This window comes from Lissotriton vulgaris, unplaced genomic scaffold (assembly GCF_964263255.1).
Source record: "Lissotriton vulgaris unplaced genomic scaffold, aLisVul1.2 SCAFFOLD_2577, whole genome shotgun sequence".
NCBI lineage: Eukaryota > Metazoa > Chordata > Amphibia > Caudata > Salamandridae > Lissotriton > Lissotriton vulgaris.
Genome location: NW_028250136.1, coordinates 270,954 through 283,981, shown reverse-complemented (window position 1 = coordinate 283,981; position 13,028 = coordinate 270,954). Strand labels below are relative to the sequence as shown.

At 42.7% G+C, this 13,028-nt stretch overlaps 1 protein-coding gene across 1 annotated transcript in view; it reads left to right on the top strand.

Annotated features, from left to right (window-relative positions):
• LOC147663347 (voltage-dependent L-type calcium channel subunit beta-2-like) overlaps window positions 1-13,028 on the top strand; it is a gene marked incomplete at its 5' end in the record, with an annotated part of 112,209 nt that overhangs the window by 55,981 nt on the left and 43,200 nt on the right. Inside the window, one exon of the mRNA XM_086950505.1 lies at window positions 1,833-1,928. Within this exon, the coding sequence (XP_086806631.1) occupies window positions 1,833-1,928 (96 nt within the window). The remainder of the gene's footprint in view (window positions 1-1,832; window positions 1,929-13,028) is intronic.

Genomic DNA, 13,028 nt, shown 5'->3' with positions numbered 1-13,028 from the left:
ACTAATAGCATGTCCTTTCTTTTGCCATCAATAAATGTTCACATCATCGCTGACTGCCTTGCAGTTTACAATTCAAACCTTATTATGATTACTTGTTTGGGGACTGTTAGAAACGGGGTCTCAAGTTGGCAGAGTTTCTTACCTCTGTCCAAATAGGGACCCTTGCTTCTAGTCAGGGTAACAGGGATACACTGCTAAAATAACCCCTGCTTCACCCCCTGGTAGCTTTGCATGAATGGATAGGCTTATCTCAGAGGCAGTGTGTAAAGCATTTGTGAACACATACAGTAATAGAGTGAAAACACTACAAATGGACACCACACCAGTTTAGAAAAATAAGTAATCTTTATCTAAACCAAAACAAGACCAAATGACAAAAATCCATAACACAGTAATAAAGATATGACTTTCAGATGGTAGAAATAGTTCAGTTCAAAGCAAATTGCAGATGCAACACTTATCACACAAAGTACCTTGGGTGCGTCACGCAAACAAACAAAACGGGCCGCAGGGAATGTGATGCATCAGTTCCTTACACTCAGGGAAGGTGATGCGTCGGTTCCTTGCTCCGGGGGAGGTGATGCGTCGGTTTCTTACTGCTGCGCAGGGGAGGTGATGCTTCGGTTCCTTACCGGAGAGGAGGTGATCCGTCGGTTCTTACTGCGTGGGGTAGTGATGCATCGGTTTCTCACTGCGTACCCCAACTATGTGATAGACTTGGTGCCTCGATGCGATGCCACGATCCGGTACGATGCATGTATTGTTGCAGCTGCATGGCAGGGCTTGCGTTGGAATCGGTGGGGTGATCTCGGACTCCGGATCGTTGCACTTGATGCTGCGTGCATTGATTTCTCGAGCCGCGGTAAGCGATGCGACAGTTTCTTCAGTGATGCGTCAGAAACCGGTACTGATGCGTCACGCTTCTTCGATGTTACGTTGATTTTCCAGCTCCCAGCGGAAAAAAGTTCTCTAGAGGTCCAAAACAACAGCAGGCACCTCTTGCAAATCAGAACTCCTTGCAAGGAGGTTCAGTGGAGCTGGTGGTGAAGTCTTTGTGTCCCTGAGGCTTCAGAACAGGAGGCAAGCTCAGTTGCAAGCCTTTGCAGATCTCCCTCAAGATGGAAACTGGAAGTATTGGGTCCTGGTAGGGGAGGAGACTGAAGTCCCATGGGCCACTAAATGCTCACTACATGTCCTTTTCCCTGTCAGTTATTTTGCTATTTCGACACTGGTCCTTTTCCAAGACTCGGATCACAATGTTTGCACATTGCAAAAATATGTTAAAGAGGTAGGGCTAGAACTAATTATCGTGAATGTCCACCTTGTTATGTACTGGAATGGTATTTTCATTGCATTGCAAATATCTAACAGGGTCCCTGAGGAAACACAAGGCTGTTATGCTGCTGATAGATTTGGCAAAGTTGAAGGTATACTTTTTTTTCTTTAATGTAAGTTATATATATAAAATATTTGTTGAGCAATATAAATCAAGGACACTGGTGTAGTTTCATTTAGGTCATTTGTATCAAATAGGAATTGAAATCAAAAGCAGGCCTTTTTTGCTACCCATACAGCTGTTAATTGCAATGTTTTTCGGCTGCAGAATAGTGCATGTGGAAGCCCTGAAAAATCTATTTCCTCTGATGTTTTATTATTCTCTCATGTGTAAGTTTAGTGGTGTAAATTCTCAAAAGAAAGCAATATGTAAGTCTTCACTGTTATACTAATTGACAGAATCAAAAACCTAGCAAAATATGATTCCTCTTAAAAGCTGCTAAAGTAATTGTCACTTGTATTTCAACAGTCGTTTGTGTATGTGTATTTTTCAATAGGTTTTACAGAGGCTTATAAAATCCAGAGGAAAATCTCAAGCAAAACACCTCAATGTTCAGATGGTGGCAGCTGACAAACTGGCTCAGTGTCCTCCGGTGAGCGATGTTGCTGTACACTGCTGAGTCGTTGTGAAAATGAACTGCATGTTTGACTGTTGTAACTGTCACAACCTGTCCATGTTACTCTATGTATTATCTGAAGCATCAAATGGGAAGGATTGAGTAATAACCCTTCGTTTAAACCATAGTCTTTTAAAATGTGTTTTTCATGTTTGATTATAATAATTAAAATTGCTACTCCAAAGATAATAATTTCTATTAAAATGCAATTGGAATACATTTTTGAAAAGCTGACTTTCCAGCTGTAGTTTTGTAAAATCTGGGATGTCTACAGATACACGTACACTTTCATGTATGTGGATAGGTTCTAATACGCAAAAGTTGGCTTTGCTAGTGGAAATTTAATGATCCCAATTAGACTGTTGACTTCTGACTACTTTATCTAGTTAGTGGAAATCCCTTCCTCTTTTTTCACTGGATGTGCGTTTTCATTTGCCCTTAATTTATATTTTCTACATCCAATTTGATCCTGTTGTTTCAGAAATGTTTTGTTGTCTACGGTCTTTGCCCTGTTGCTAATTTTTGCTCCATCTGTCTTGATTGGTAAAGCTCCTCAGTCCTACTCAGTCAACATCTCTATGGGACACCTTCTAAATGCTTTAAAAATTAATGATTCGAAAGATCCACTTTTATAAGGAGTTAGCCCATTGGATCCCTCCTCTATGTATGATTCCACCAACATCTAGTCTGCATTCTCTGTCAACTAAAACATATCAGTCAGTTCTAAGGGGCTTAACACTGGTCATCTAAGATGCCCTACCCCAATGGTACAAGGAACATGGTCTACAAAAGAGAAATTTTCTAACCTAGATACGATTTAATTCCTGCAAGATTTTATTATAATTCTTATTACACTATCTTTAAATATTTTGGAAACAGACTTAATAAATGGAGAAGAGAACAAAAAGAAAGACTCTGGAATGTATGCTGTAAAAATATCAAACACAGGTCACATTCCAAATAAATGTGGAGTAATTTTATTCCAATAAAAGAAAATAATGTGGTTCGTTTGAATGTTCCAGTAATATATTTTTCATGGACACACCACATGGTAAAAATGCTTAATACATACAAAGAGAAGGAGCAACTGTGTATGAACTATGTACTGCCTTAAAACCTATTTGTAGGAAAGTAAGATCTGCTTTTATGGTTACCCCCACTTTTTCCCTGGTGCTATGCTGTTTCTGACTAGTCTGACTGGGATCCTGCTAAACAGGACCACAGTCTCTGTGCGTTCTCCCCTAAATTGGTATAGTAAGTAGTTGGGTACATCCCAGATTGGACACTGGTATACCCGTAACATTCCCAAGTATATGGTACTAAGGTACCCAGTGCATAGGTACACCAGGGGTCTCTAATGGGCTGAAGCATGAATTATGCCACCCTTGGGTTACCGCTAAAACTGTAACTACAGGCCTGCTATTGCAGCTTGTGTAAGCTGGTGCTAGCACCACTTACAAAAGATCTAGGTTTCCCTATATCTAAGGTCACTGTACTTAAAATCTAAGTCACCCCTAAATCAGGCCTTTCAATCCTGAAGGCAGGGTGCTTTGTTCTAAGAATGAGGGTGTCCCGGCTTGAGCAGAACACCCCTACAACATTCGGAGTCTATTGTCCCGGGTTGTTATGCATCAGCCATTCTGATGCATAGAGTGGCCATTCGTCGTTACGTGATGACCATCTCTAAATTGGCTGTAACAAAACCTGTCTTGTTTGGTATCAAACATGTTTGAATCATACCCCTACACCATGAACGGTGTGGGAGTTATGATTCCATGCACTGTTATGCTATTCCGGGAGGCCCTCAGTGCTCCTGGTACCAGTCTTCAAGACCCAGACAGCATAACATGGCTACTGCCGACCAGACACACAATTCTGCCTTCCTGCTGCTGAGCCAAGCTTGAGCAGTGGAGTAGTGCAGCGCTCAATTTTTTGCTTGTTCGCGGTCCTGAACGTCATGCTTGCGACCGCGAGCAAGCAAAATGACATCCCGGCGAGATTCTCAACGCGGGGAGGTAAGGTTTCTCATTGTGAGTGGTTGCGCATGCTCGTGACCGCTCTCAATGAGAAACTACCAGTTCGCGTTGAAAAAGCTGCCGCTCGAGTAATAATCTACTCGAGCAGCAGAAAACTACAGCTCACACTGTGCAAGATGCGGTTTTCAATGATTGCACAGTGCCGGATGCTTGTCCGCACTGTGCAATCATTGAAAACGCATCTTGCACAGTGCGAACATGCTACTACGCAGCTCGCGTAGTGCTACTTGAAGTTCGCGTAGTGCGAAGTGCACTTCGCGTAGCTTCGCGAGCGCTACTTCGTGAACTACGCCCACCCCTAGGCAGAACAATAAGTCTCCTGTCACAGGGGTTAGTGTATTGGGTCCAGGTAGGAGCGCTAGTCAGCGCCACTCAGTCAGCTTGAGGCTCCCCTTTGGTGCCCTCCTTGCATAGTCCAGTTCAAACCAGCTCAGGGAACCGTTGGCTCCCGCTCTGGCATGGAACTAAACCCCACGGACCCACCCCCTCCCCTGGGATGGAACTCTGAATAGTACCAACCTCTTCCTTAGTGTACTTAAGAGCTTACCTTTAGGTGGGTTTCTAGATTTGTCATGTGACAAGATACATTTTATGACACCACTTCAACCTTCGGGGCACTCTGGACTGTATGTGGACTTTGCTCTGGGCATCAAGACTGCAACTGTAAAGACTCCTGCTGCTACTGGTCTCGTTGTCCTGCTCGTCTGCTGCAACAGCAACCTCCCAAGGACTGTGGACATCCAAGACACCTGAAAGAATGTCCATTGAAGTGAAGGAGTCACTTCCCTGCATCTGCAGGCACGGCAACAAAGCTCCCACGGACTCAGAAATGCTCAGCAACACATGTGGTGGCTCTAAACATCCCTCGAGGTCTGCCCTGTCCTCTCACCAAGTTTGAGGCCAGTATCCCTTCTCGGAGCCGCAGGAACTAAACCCCTGTGCACTGCATCGACTTGCTGTTGCAAATGCTTGTAGCTTCCTTCCTCCAAGATCTTCGGGCTCCAATTAGCCCTAACTTCTAGCATCTTCAGTGACAAAGATCTTCATCCTCACCGCAACTCTGGCTTCGTGGGCTTTAATCTTTGTTGAGCTGCTCGAGGTTCTCTCGCTACTTCAATGCCTCCGGCTTGTGGGTTCTCTTAAGGGTCATCTTCGAATTCAGTGGGCTTCCCTGATTGCTTGGGGCCTATGCTGACTGTCCTGCTTGTGGTGAGTCACCTGGACCTTGCTGGTCCCGACACTGTACATTCTTCACTTTCCACGTTAGTTGCAGTTGCAAAGGCTTGTTGGTGCTCCTCACGGACACAGACCCCTCCACTCTCGACATCCGACGTGGGACAGCTCATGCACGGCTCTTGGTCTTCCACAGCGTTGTGTGGTCCGCACAGCTGCAGGTCCAAGGTCACTTCAGCTCTCCTGCAACACTCAACATCGGTGGGCATGCGTCTTCGGTGCCTCCTGGTCACTCCTGAGTGGCATAGACAGACGTTGTCCCCTCTGCTTGCAGGTACTTCTCATCTTGAACCCACCTTTGGGTTCCACCGGACACTTTCACCTTCTCCAGCAACGGCATCTTCCTGATGTCCTCCATTGAGTTGGATGGCGGTTTCCGACGCCACTTCACACCTATGCACCCTGCTTCCGTGGTGTAGGTATCCAGGTTCCTAGGGTATCCACGGGTGGGGTGGATCTCCAACCTTCTGTCCTCCACAGGGTTTCTTCTGGCCCCACTGGGAAGGGTCCTTCTTCTTTAAAATTGCAACTGCGACTTACCCATTGACCTGTATTGAGCCCACGGTTGTGTTGCCACTCTGCACATGGCCTCAGTGGGGTTCCTGGTTACTTACCTCGGGTGTTTTCTTGGGTCCCCAGCACACCTACGTCTTCTGGGTAGTCTAGATTTGAGGCTTGATTCGCATACCACTATTTTAGTATATGGTTTGGACTCCCCCTGGCAACCACTGTGTATTTGTGCTACTTGCCTGTTTCTATTGAAAAGTATTGTGTGTATTGTGTATATCTCTGGCTAGGAGATATGTGTATATGTTAGTTAGTATCTTATTATAAATACATATTTTTATAAATGCACTGTGTGGTTCTTTCTCACTTAATCTATACCAATAAGATTATGTTCTGGTGAAACAAGCTGCTTTACACTCCTTCTGGACTAAGCCTGAATGCTGCTCTCCACAGTTACCACTTAGAGAGCTTTTTACGGTTGTCTAAGACCATTAAAATCACCATACGGGTTGTCTGGATTTGTCCAGTGTGCTACACTTACATAAGTGTGCACCATATACTAAGCCAGCTTCTCACACCATTTGTATGTCATTGATTGATTTGGCCAATGTACATATTAATGTGGAAAAATTAAGTCAGTTATCTTTACCTCGCCTCTGGCCTAGAAGTCAGGCTTCTGGTTAGCAACTGTTGTGGCCCTCGTCAGGCTACGGGGCTTAATTTTTAAATGAGGAAAGGGATATAACATAATCACTATTAGAGCATTCATTGCCAAAGCCAGTTGATTTGACATTTCTTTGGTGAATGCAGATGAATAGAGAGATGAGTGAGTGTATGAATGCATGAGTGCATACATGGAATGCATGATTAATGAGCGGATGAGCCATGGATGGATAGCTGAATTATTTGTTGATTACATAAGTGGATGAAGTGTGGAAAGGCCATTTCGGGGAAGCACTATGAAAGAATGCGCATGCATATTTGAAGAAGTGAAGGGGTGAGTGTTTAAATGACTAGCATTTTACTGCAATTTTGTTAGCAGAATTTGTAGAGAAGCAAAAGACTGGAAATGAACGTAATGTCTCTAAAGACTGGACCCCAGTTCAAAGCACCAATATATTTTTCGCTTCACAGATGCACCCAAGAGCTTTGGTTTCAAATTATCTTTCACAGGAGTATTCAAGCATAGTAGATGTTAAAGGACAAAATTGGTATATAAAATAATCAATAGAAATGTAGTTTTGACCTTGACATCAATGTAGGAGATGAGACTTGACAGATTCCAACTTGAGATTTGGAATATGTTCAGCCATGCATGAATCTTTGCTTTGAGCCAGTTATGCTGCATGTAAATGTGAACATCAAAAATCCAGATAACCGCACAGACAGATGGGGTTAGCATTATTTCGAAAGTTTTTAAAAGTATTTAAAAGTAACGCAAAAAATCTGGGTTCCAAACATTGCTGCTGCCAAAGGAATCCATGAATTGTATCTCTGCTGGCTATGTGGTCGCATACGGCTGGTGTATCATTCAAGAGCCAAGATAAATCAGTCTCTACTGAAGGAGAATCAGTTGTTATCAGTGACAAAGGCAGGAGCTGATAGAAAGTTTGAGAATGCTAGTATGGGACAGCTGCTGTTTTATCAGAGATTGCTTACGAAATTAGACATAAATTATCCAGCCTGGAAATATGAAACAAGCACAACTCCCCTTGAAAATAAGCCAGACACAAATTTAGCCTTCCAAACATAATAGAAGTCTTCAAAAGATCTAGGGCCAGATGTAGGTAAATCTCATTTACCGATTCATAAATACCGAATTTTACCGATTTGGTATTTATGAATCGGTAAATAAGATGTAGGTAAAAATTCTGTATTTTTTACCGAATCGGTAAGATTCGGTATTTACCGATTCGGTAAATACCGAATCGGTATTTGCTATTGAATCCTATCGGCCTTGAAGCCCATAGGATTTAATAGCAAATACCGATTCGGCATTTACCGAAACGGTAATGCGGGGAATGAGATTTTGATACCTTTTCTGATCACCTAGATACCTATCTCATTCATCCAATTTTGGATTGATTATTGACTGTCATTGAGTAAAAGGCAAACCCACATAAGATTAAATCAACCCCATAGACTGACGCAACTCTGAAGAACCACTTACGACTGATAAAGTTTAAAAAGTTTAATATAAAATCAGAGTTAATTGCATATACAATCCTCTCAGGATAAGATTCAACAAGTATACAGGTACTAAAAGGAACATAAATTCCCTAAAGAATCTGAGTCTACAAAAGAAAACAATTAAAACCAATTCCAGAATCAGCAAATTGAATAACATAGACACAAAGTGGATCTGTTGCGTCATCTACAAAAAGGAAAAACAAGTTAAATCTGTCCCTACTCTATGCTAAGTGACATCCCTACTTCGCAAGTTCTTTACCTAAAATGGTGTCAGCAGTTTGACTTCCAAAGAAGTTCAAACTCTCTTAGTCTCTGATGGAATTCTATGTCGAGAAGCAGTACCCTCTCTGCCTACCCATCCGCTCTCTAAGGGTCCTCGGCCTACTGCTCTCTTGCGCTCTGCTCTTTCTCTCTGACTCCTCAGGCCATCTGCGTTGTCTTCTCCCCGGGGTGCTGTCCCTAAATACAAAATCACAGTATGGGTGGAACGCCCCTTTGACGCCCACCACGTACACATTTCACGTGATCTCGTTTCTGGGTTTTTCCATAGCTTCATCTCTTCGCGTCGTCCGTTAAGTTGACCTTGCTTCTTAGGCGCCACCTTCGTCATCGTGCTGGTAACCTCATGACATTCCAGTTGACACTTTCAGAGCAAAGTCTATCACCTCAACAGAACATTATTCATTCGCGTTGTGATTGTAACCTCTTTTGGTCCTGTGAACAGACACTTAGAAACAAGACCCCAAATTCCAATCGTCCCTTATCTCACTTAGGCCATAAACTTCGTCCAGCATTGTCACTTTAAATTTAACAAGACCTTTGACTCTTGGCTCGCACGTACAGATCAAAGCTATTCCCCTATTCCTGTGAGCCCACTAAATTATATGCAGTAGACTACACTCTTGCGAACCCTTGGTCCGTTAGGTTAAAATCACATATGAACACATCATGCTAAAATTCCTACAAACTCTTCTACACGGTATGACTTTTAACACACATATATATAATCGATTTAGCAAATCATTGATTATGAACGAATCCATATTACATAAAATACAACGTTATACTCTCGTTTCTTACACAGTGCTATATAGTCTGCACATTTCTTCGTTTTACATTTCACCGCTTTCTCCGTCTAATGATTACATACATATATTCAGTTTAGCACGTTTAAGCATTTTCACATTTCTATATTAGACCACTATATATACGGTCTTTCTAATGCATATTCTAAAGTGAATACAGATACATTTCCTATTACTTAAGTTACATCGGCTAACTTTACGCTACAAGTGCTACTTCACGTTACAACTTCTAACTTTATGCGATATGCTTGTAAATATGGTACGGATATACTTTTCATTCAAATTGCGCTCTCTCAGTTCCCCCCTTTGATGACCTCTAGGGGTCATCACTAACACCTCAATTTGAATGTCACTTTACACAGAACTAGTTACAAGGTTCCCTCTTTTTATCGTCTCGAGAGCTCTCAAACTTTTATACTGTTGATCTTGTAAAGCAGCTAATCTCCTCTCTTGCTCTCTCATGGACCTTTGTAACCGGTTCGTCCTATACCATTTGTACAGTCTCACTAAACCCAACAATGTGATTATGCAAATCAATATTATTAAGACAGGTTTCAATATGTACCAAACAACGCTTTTACCAAGATTGGCAAACCAATTTCCAACCTTTCCCATTCCATGACCTACTTTCTCCCAAACATTTACTTTTGTTAAATCTTCGATTTCTTGGTGTATCTCTGTAATGTTCTGTATGACTTTTTCAAGTGGTTTTGAGTTGTCTGGAATGTAAGTACAACATTCTTGGACTTTCAAAGCCTTGCAAACTCCGCCCTCTTTCGCTAGCAGAACATCTAAAGCAAGAGGGTTCTGAAGAACCATTGCCCTAATCGACTGCATCTCTCCTTCTACTAGCATTAATGACCTTGCAGTACTTGCAGACAATCTATCCACAACTGTAGCTAGTCTCCTGATCTTAACATCATTAAGTATCAAACCTAAAAGAGGAAACATTGCTCCAAATATGTCTCCAACTACCTCAACATCTCCTACTTCCCTTTTCGCTCTTCTCGAAGTCTTTCCTTCTATGATCTCTAAATCCTTTGCATGATATATTTTGGGGAAGACAATTGCCAAATAACACGAACCATACCAATTGTCAGGCAGTTTTACATAGGCATTTCTTCCACATACAAAATATACATTAGGAATCGCTTGCATCCCTTTCATAAAATCTTTGATATAGTACTCTAACCTAAAAGCATGTTCGCAATTTACTTCACCTACAAATACACTCTCATAATATGTCTTGCTTCGAGTTAAACATAACTTTCCTTTCTGCGTTCTATCCAAAGCTATTGGACCATTGCTACCCTTCTTCTTGTGTGCTTTTTCCTCTTCGGTCCAATCAGTTTTCCACTGTCCTGACATTTTTAGAATCTTCTGCCTTTTGTACCGGTCATCTACTTGTCCAATGAATTTTTTTCTCTACCTCTGACACTTTGCAAGTCAGATTATTTCTGCGTGCATATGAAGTATCTAATGTATCCCAAGGAAGAAAGAATTTTGCTAACCTATCTTCCTTTTTGTGATAGTCCCACTTATTCATTTGTTTATAATTCGGGACTTCAGGCAGTACCGAATCATAATTTGAAAAGTAGTACTCGAACCCTTCTCTACCATAAAATATACTGAGCAATAAACTACATGTTATCCCATAAGTCAGTGGGAGATGATGATATCTGATGCCTTCATCTACAGAAGCCGGCAATTGCATGCAAACATAACAATCTTTGGCCTTCATGGCATCAATATACTCATACAATAGCTTGGCATATGCGTTTGATCTAAAATTTCCCTGCGACTCGTCTACGTGTAACCAACGAGCTTCATCTGCCAGTAACGCCTTTTCACGGATTATATTGCTCTCCTCCTTCTTCCCAACAAGAGCAGGTTTCAAAGTCGTTACAGGCTTTACATCTGTTGTCTCCTTTACGCTTGTATGTCCTACCATGTATGATATGGTAACTACTGTAATAATGAGAAAAATTACTACTGCTATTAGTGTACCTATTATGCATTTGGCTTTTCGGTTTGGGTTGCCATTCTCCATGTTATCAAAACAGCGTAGCTCCTTCTTTTACGAGGAAAAGTTTTCTTTTTCAGGTCTTTGTTTTGCTTTATTTGATTTCTCAGTCTGTGAAGCGCTCTTAAGCAACAAAAAGTCTCTTTTCACAACAATGTCTTTTTATCTTCAGCAATAGACAACCCTAACCCTTCTCCATCCTCTAAATGTAATCCCTAATTTTATTCTTCTTTCCACTCGGCGCTAGGTTATCTTCTTCTTTATAGCTTAAAAGTCTTTATGCATCTACAATGATTCTCGTACCTGCAGCTCTAATGACATATTCCAATAGTTCTAAACAAATGACTTTTTCTTCTTGTGCTGGTATTTGATGACCAAAAGTCGGAAACTCTAATCGATTCAGCACTAGGTCTTTGATCCGACTTAGGTAAAGGGGAACGGGAAGTGTGAAAGTCAGTAACCCCTCAGTCTCGATTCCAGGCGTCAACATCCATATCTCCACTGCCACAATTGGATCGAGATTTATCACCTGCACTTCTCTCACTCTCCCAGATCTCCGTCCCCAAGACATCTGCTAGATAAGTCCACTCAGGGGTGGCGTACCTTCTGCAGGGCACACGTACCCTTCTTGATCTTCTCGGACTCTCAGAGCCTGAATCCGTAGCTTCTTCGTCTAGATCTGAATCCTCAGAGATCGGGACAAGGGTGGTCTCTGGATTTGCTCTCAAGGTTGACCTTCTCCTTCTTTCCGGCCAACTAGCTTCTCCATTCCTTGTCCTCCTGCTCCTTGTTCTTGGACTCGTTTCTTGACCACTTAGTGCTTGCTCGGTATCCGACTCGAACTCCCAGCTACTTTCCTCTTCTGAGGCGACTTCGGTCTCACTGGTGTCCTGACCGTCGTCAGCCTGTTCCAACACAGGCTCAGCCTCTTCGATCACCTCTACAGCTTGGCTTTCCCTCTCTGTGGCTTCTCCGCTTTCCGCTGGATTTTCATCCGAGAGAGGAGCTGTTTCTTCCAGAGGTGCTGGAACTCTTCGGGTGTGGTAGGCGTGTATCCAGTTGGGCAAGCCTCCACACTTTACTGCAGTGTTCGTAACTAGTATGACTTGGAACGGTCCACGCTAGTGCACATCTAGACAGTTCTTCCTGACATGCTTCTTCACCAGGACCCAGTCCCCCGGACACAGGTCATGGCACAAGTCTTGTGCTGATGGAACCTCTGCAGCCTGGACCTGGAGGGACACAGAATGAATGGCATCAGATAGTCCCTTGCAGTAGTCCAAGATCAAATCGTCTGTGATGTTCAACAATGCTGCAGTCGGAACCGATGGCAATCTCATAGCTCTTCCCATTAGCACTTTGTGGGGAGAGAGACCTGTCCTTCTATCTGGTGTGCTACGTATGCTCATAAGGACCAATGGAAGTGCATCAGGCCAACTCAGGGATGTCGATGAACAAACTTTGGCGAGTCTGGATTTAATTGTGCTGTTGATTTGTTCTACAATCCCCGAAGTTTCTGGTCGATAACTACAGTGGAGCTTCTGGTCGATGCTTAAGGCTGAACATAGCATCTTCACTATTTCGCTGTTGAAATGAGTTCCTCTGTCCGATTCCAAAGAGGCTGGCACCCCAAACCTCGGTATCAACTCTCTAAGCAACAATTTTGCTACTGTGAGTGTATCGCACCTACGTGTAGGGTAAGCTTCAACCCATCTGGAAAATATACAGACAATCACTAGGACGTATCTGAGTCGATTGCACTTGGGCATTTCAATAAAATCCAGCTGCATTCTATTGAAAGGCCCCCCAGACCTCCCTATGTGACTCAATGTGACTGGTGTTCTTTTCCCTACGTTTAGTTGCTGACAGATTGCACAACGCTGACATACTGCTTCTGCCGCTACTCTAAACTTCGGATTATACCACGTTTGTCTGAATACTCTCACCATAGCATCTCTACCTATGTGTGCTGGTCCATGCAATCTCCTTGCCATTGGACTAA